Genomic DNA, 4596 nt, shown 5'->3' on the forward strand with positions numbered 1-4596 from the left:
CACACTCAGGGGCCGCAAGCGGCGGCCCGCAGCGCAACGCAACACATCACACCGGCGTCTGCGCGGAGGGCGTATGACGAGCATTACACTACCCTCGTTTCACGTATCAAGACCCGCGGTCAAACAGCATTTCCACTTACAACCATCTAGTCGGCAACAGCAACCAGTCCAAGAAAACACCTGCTTAGCGGCACGTATTCATGACGACCGACACATGGACTCTGGGCGCTAGTTTCTCGTGCGGGAGGAAGACGGTGTCTCCTCCTGAATGCCTGAGGACGATCTGCGAGGGGCAACGGAGCCCACCCGTAACTACCCACCCCAAAGGCGTGAGAATTCTGCGATCTGCGAGGAGGTCCGTAGAAAATCCTCTTGGGACCCGTCAAACTTCTCGAGACGGGGAGGGGATGTCACAACACACCTACCGGTCTGACAACACTGGTATGATCGGAGGGCTACTTCTCCCCAGTCACCGGCCAGTAGGAGTAGGCGAACAGAAAGGCGGACAAATAAGATGACTCACGAATGAGAACGACCAGCAGTTTTTTTCTTTTCTTGGTTGTTACGCTGCGTCTCTCCCTTTGGGGCTCTGCTGTCCATGCTATGGGGTACTGATATTTAGGGTTTAGGGTTGCGTGCTGTGACACCCTCAATCTACCTTCGGACAGATTGCCCAGCACGGTTTAAATTATTTTTTCAGCGTAGTTTTTCTTTATAATAGTTATTTTTTCAACACAGCTGAACATTAACACACTAAAAGACGTCTATCTTTCAGCATCCGCACAACGGGGAAGGATGGGCGCTGTAAGATAGACGTCTTTCAATGTAGACGCCTCCCGCCCCCCGCACAAACCACACCCAAGCACATTTCCTTCTGCAGACACGTTCGCGCCATACAACTCAGAGGCTGCGCCAGGCATTGCCGATTTCGCGGAGCTCTAGCGCAGAGGTCACAATGCACAGAGTTATTGCGGCTACGGAAGAACGCGGAGTCATAGCGGTGTTTTCTGAAACAAAGAATGGAGTCAACCAGTGCCGTTGCGTGTCCAGACAAAATCGACATCAAGAAACCGATTGGTCACCAAAGACTACTCTGACTGGTCTCCTTTCTCGCCCCGTGGTGGTGAGTTGGTTGCTTATCCAGACTTTGCCGTTCTCTTCGCCCGAGTCAGGAGAACCTTGCATAGCGTTCACTTCATAGAAAAACAACGCCAGGGAAGAAACGACATCCTTATCGCACCTGCACTTCTGCGGTGGCGCCCGCCTACAAAGCATGTGCCAATGCCACAGAAAGAGTACTAATGTCTGGAGAGTATCGACGACGATATCGATGTGGCGCGCCAACACTCTTCTTAGACGCCTTCACAATGCGTCCTCTCCCGTATTTCTTCATGGATTTGCCGTAGTGGTACGCCCGGAGAAAATCCGACGCGAGGTACTCGGCGATGCCCAGTGAAAAAACTGAGGAAGTGCAAGCAGTACAACCCGGGCTGGACATACAACTGCGAAGACGCAGCAGGTAGCATCTGGGTCCCCCGCTATATCGAAAAGAAGCTTATCGTTACTCTGTTTGTCTTTGGGACTTCGGTCTTCTTTTGTATCTCACAGAAACTGGCGTTCGCCATTGTAGCCATTCACTCTTCGGGACGTGAAAAAGCGTGACGGAGCGTAACACGCGGATGACGCCGTGACTCGGAAACTTCCACTGATGCACTGCAGTCAGTTTGGCACTACAGCAAGGCCTTCTGTTCACACTTTCGGTCCTCACGATTTTGATATAAAATCCTTCTCGAGGTTTACCGGGCTTGATCTATCTGTTACTTTTCTCACATAACACAGGACACAAATAGAAAGATCTGATACGATACGAGATGATGGATCGAGACAGCGGGGAATTTCATTTCATTCGACCTCTCCATCAATTCACCAAGATGTCACATCTCTGATCACCCTCTTCACTTCTACCGCATCAGCATAGAAAGCAGCAAGTTAGCAATTAACACCAAGACATGTCTCCAACTCGTTACTTCTCCCTTATGAAGGCAACGAAGTGACTCCAAGCAAAGATCTCTACAGAGCTGTGATACCAACCCCGTGAAAAAAAAGACAGAGAGAAACACGGGTGAAAGAATCCTCTCTCCCTTCCTTCCCCCTCGACTACCTACATCCAACGATCAGAGAAAAGAACAGACAGCGGAGACAGCATGCGATCCATTATACTACCGCTCATCACCGGATAGTAGGCGTATCATATGTATCTACCACACCTTTCACTGGCTCTAGGAGCATCAAAAAGAGATGATACACGGTCAATACGCAGAAACAGAGACAAAACAGTTCTTCTCTTCAAGGCAACTCACTCCCATTCCCTCTCACTTCATTCATTCTCCCGACCCAGAAAAACGGAGCCCTGACAGGTTATCGTCAGTCATGCCTGCGACCGTAGGCCTTCACTCACTACCTCCTTACGCGAATGATGATGCTGTGTCGATCTCTTGAGTATCTCATCTATATCTAGGAGAATAGAGTCACATGTTTCAAAACGAGTCGATTTCTTTCGATCTTTCCTTATGGCAATGGAAATGAGAGAGAGGAGTAGTAGTAGTAGTCATGTCGCCTTGTTATCGCAGCGCGGTCGGTTTGTCTCCTCACATGATGAACTCGCTCATCAAAACATGTGTTCGCCATACAACACACCAACTATGTCTACAACAGTATACGGAATTCCTCTTCTCTCTGTATCGCCCAGAGAAAAGCAGATGTTCGTCACCTTTACAAGACACAAAAATCATCTGCTTGCAAGATTCCTCAGTTCCTTCGTTATGAGCAGGCAAGGGGTGGTTAACGTAGCACCAGATGACGATGAAAGACAGGCGGCGGCCATACATACTACGTTTCTATCGACCTATCTATGTATATCTGTAACTATTCATCATATCTAGGTAGAGTTATCTATGCATATCTTGTCTGTATGAAGGTATATGATAACGCGTCTCCCCACGTGAAAAGACGCCTGCCCTCGAGGAGAGAAGAGAGAGGCTTTCTGTGTCACATGTATATAGAGATCATTGTAGGAAAGCTTACTAGAGATCCCACAGCATACTGTCATTGACGGCGAGCTCATATTGATCCAAGTGATGAAACAGAAACGCGATATCGACTTTCTTACCAAGTATGAACCCATACTATACACATCTATACACGTATAGATAAGTCTAACATGTGTTTGTATATACATATATATATATATATATGGATATGTATAAAGTTTAACATGTGCTCTTATATACATATATATATATATATACATACAAATAGATAAGTCTATTATATACATAGATATATAGGTATAGCAAGAAGAGAGATACCAGGCGTCTTAGATAGGATGCACAGAAGCCGACTGTAACGGCAAATGTTTTCTTTGTGCCCTAGTCCTCTCTGGTTTGTCTCTACAGAATGGATGCTCCGAAGGTCTCTCTATGAGCTAACAAGAAGAAAAGAACAGTCACTGAGAAAATCTTTGAAAAACACTTGAGAAGATCAACCTCACACACGAGACCCTAGAGAGAGAGAGAGAGAGGGGTAGCCCAGCATGCGGAGGTCAGGGCGACTTCTTGCATGATTGCAAAAAATGGATTTTTTTTTTGACTTAGTTTGAGTGTATGTACATACACTCCAAAAGCCGAAGGGAGAGAACACTGACTTCTTCGCTTGACTTGAAAGCGTCGAACTCTCTCTCCTTCTCAGTCCCTTTGTTCTCTGTACACACGAGAACCCATGTGCGTGTGGTGTCTATACAGCGAATCCATTAGATACGCACGCCCTCTCCTCATACACCCGGACGAAAGGAGGGTCGCAGAACCATCCTACTCATGCCATGCGAGGTAAAGGCAACTAACGTGTCTTTCCTAGAGAGCTTGTTTTTTCCTTTTTCTTTGCTTCCTCTCTTGTTCTCCTGAGCTCAACCGCAACATTATGCATCTTCTCTTTTAAAAGCAGAAACAGAACACCCATCATCTGTCTGCTTCATTGTAGACTTCTTTTCTCCTTCGCTTGTCCCATTGAGCTGAGGTAGACTGGTACTGGTACTACTACTAGTAGTAGTACTGGAGCTTTGCTTCGCTCCCTCTCCCTCTCGTCCTTCTGTGTTCATATGCGTATGACGGTGATTTCCCTCGCCGTTCTTACTCTTTCCGTCCTTCTCCGCTTCAGGAATAATCCCGTTGTTCGTCTCAGAGGAGGAAGAAGAAGAAGTTTGACTAGCCGATGTATTATTACTATCATCCTGAGAATAGCTGTCTGAGGAGGAGGAAGAAGAAGCATTTGTCTTATCCCCCTCTACGGGCTGTGGCGGGGGAGGTCGTGGTGGTTGAGGGCACTTCAAATATAAACACCCAAAGGGAGGGAGATCTAGCCATAAACAATATGGCCAGCCTAATCTGTTGGGGAAAAAATAACGCAGATATCACAAGCGCATGCACATCCAGTTTCACATGTCCAACATACAAACAACACACAGTATCTATCTATCTATCCTTTATCTATCTATCTATCCTTTATCTATCTATCTATCTATCTTTAATCTATCTATCTATC

At 46.7% G+C, this 4596-nt stretch overlaps 3 protein-coding genes across 3 annotated transcripts; all 3 read right to left on the reverse strand.

Annotated features, from left to right (window-relative positions):
• Nucleotides 1–887: 887 nt before the first annotated feature.
• On the reverse strand, nucleotides 888–1650 carry CSUI_011041 (uncharacterized protein; the record flags this gene model as incomplete). The annotated part of the gene is made up of 2 exons (XM_068071142.1): nucleotides 888–1264; nucleotides 1607–1650. Coding segments are annotated over 2 exons (246 nt in total), but the record flags the coding sequence as incomplete, so codon positions are not given.
• Nucleotides 1651–1835: 185 nt separating this feature from the next.
• CSUI_011042 (uncharacterized protein) lies at nucleotides 1836–3229 on the reverse strand. Its single transcript, XM_068071143.1, has one exon. It carries the CDS (start codon nucleotides 3182–3184, stop codon nucleotides 2939–2941), a length of 246 nt encoding a protein of 81 aa, XP_067916881.1. The 5' UTR covers nucleotides 3185–3229; the 3' UTR covers nucleotides 1836–2938.
• Nucleotides 3230–3317: 88 nt separating this feature from the next.
• CSUI_011043 (uncharacterized protein) lies at nucleotides 3318–4569 on the reverse strand. The gene has a single exon (XM_068071144.1). It carries the CDS (start codon nucleotides 4151–4153, stop codon nucleotides 3974–3976), a length of 180 nt encoding a protein of 59 aa, XP_067916882.1. The 5' UTR covers nucleotides 4154–4569; the 3' UTR covers nucleotides 3318–3973.
• Nucleotides 4570–4596: the final 27 nt, after the last annotated feature.

The sequence above is a fragment of the Cystoisospora suis genome (assembly GCF_002600585.1).
Source record: "Cystoisospora suis strain Wien I chromosome Unknown contig_9413, whole genome shotgun sequence".
Taxonomy (NCBI): Eukaryota; Apicomplexa; class Conoidasida; order Eucoccidiorida; family Sarcocystidae; genus Cystoisospora; species Cystoisospora suis.

What these genes read in the sequence shown, in the direction of transcription:
- CSUI_011043 (XM_068071144.1), bottom strand. Translation starts at nt 4,153, where the DNA reads ATGAACACAGAAGGACGAGAGGGAGAGGGAGCGAAGCAAAGCTCCAGT.
- CSUI_011042 (XM_068071143.1), bottom strand. Translation starts at nt 3,184, where the DNA reads ATGGGTTCATACTTGGTAAGAAAGTCGATATCGCGTTTCTGTTTCATC.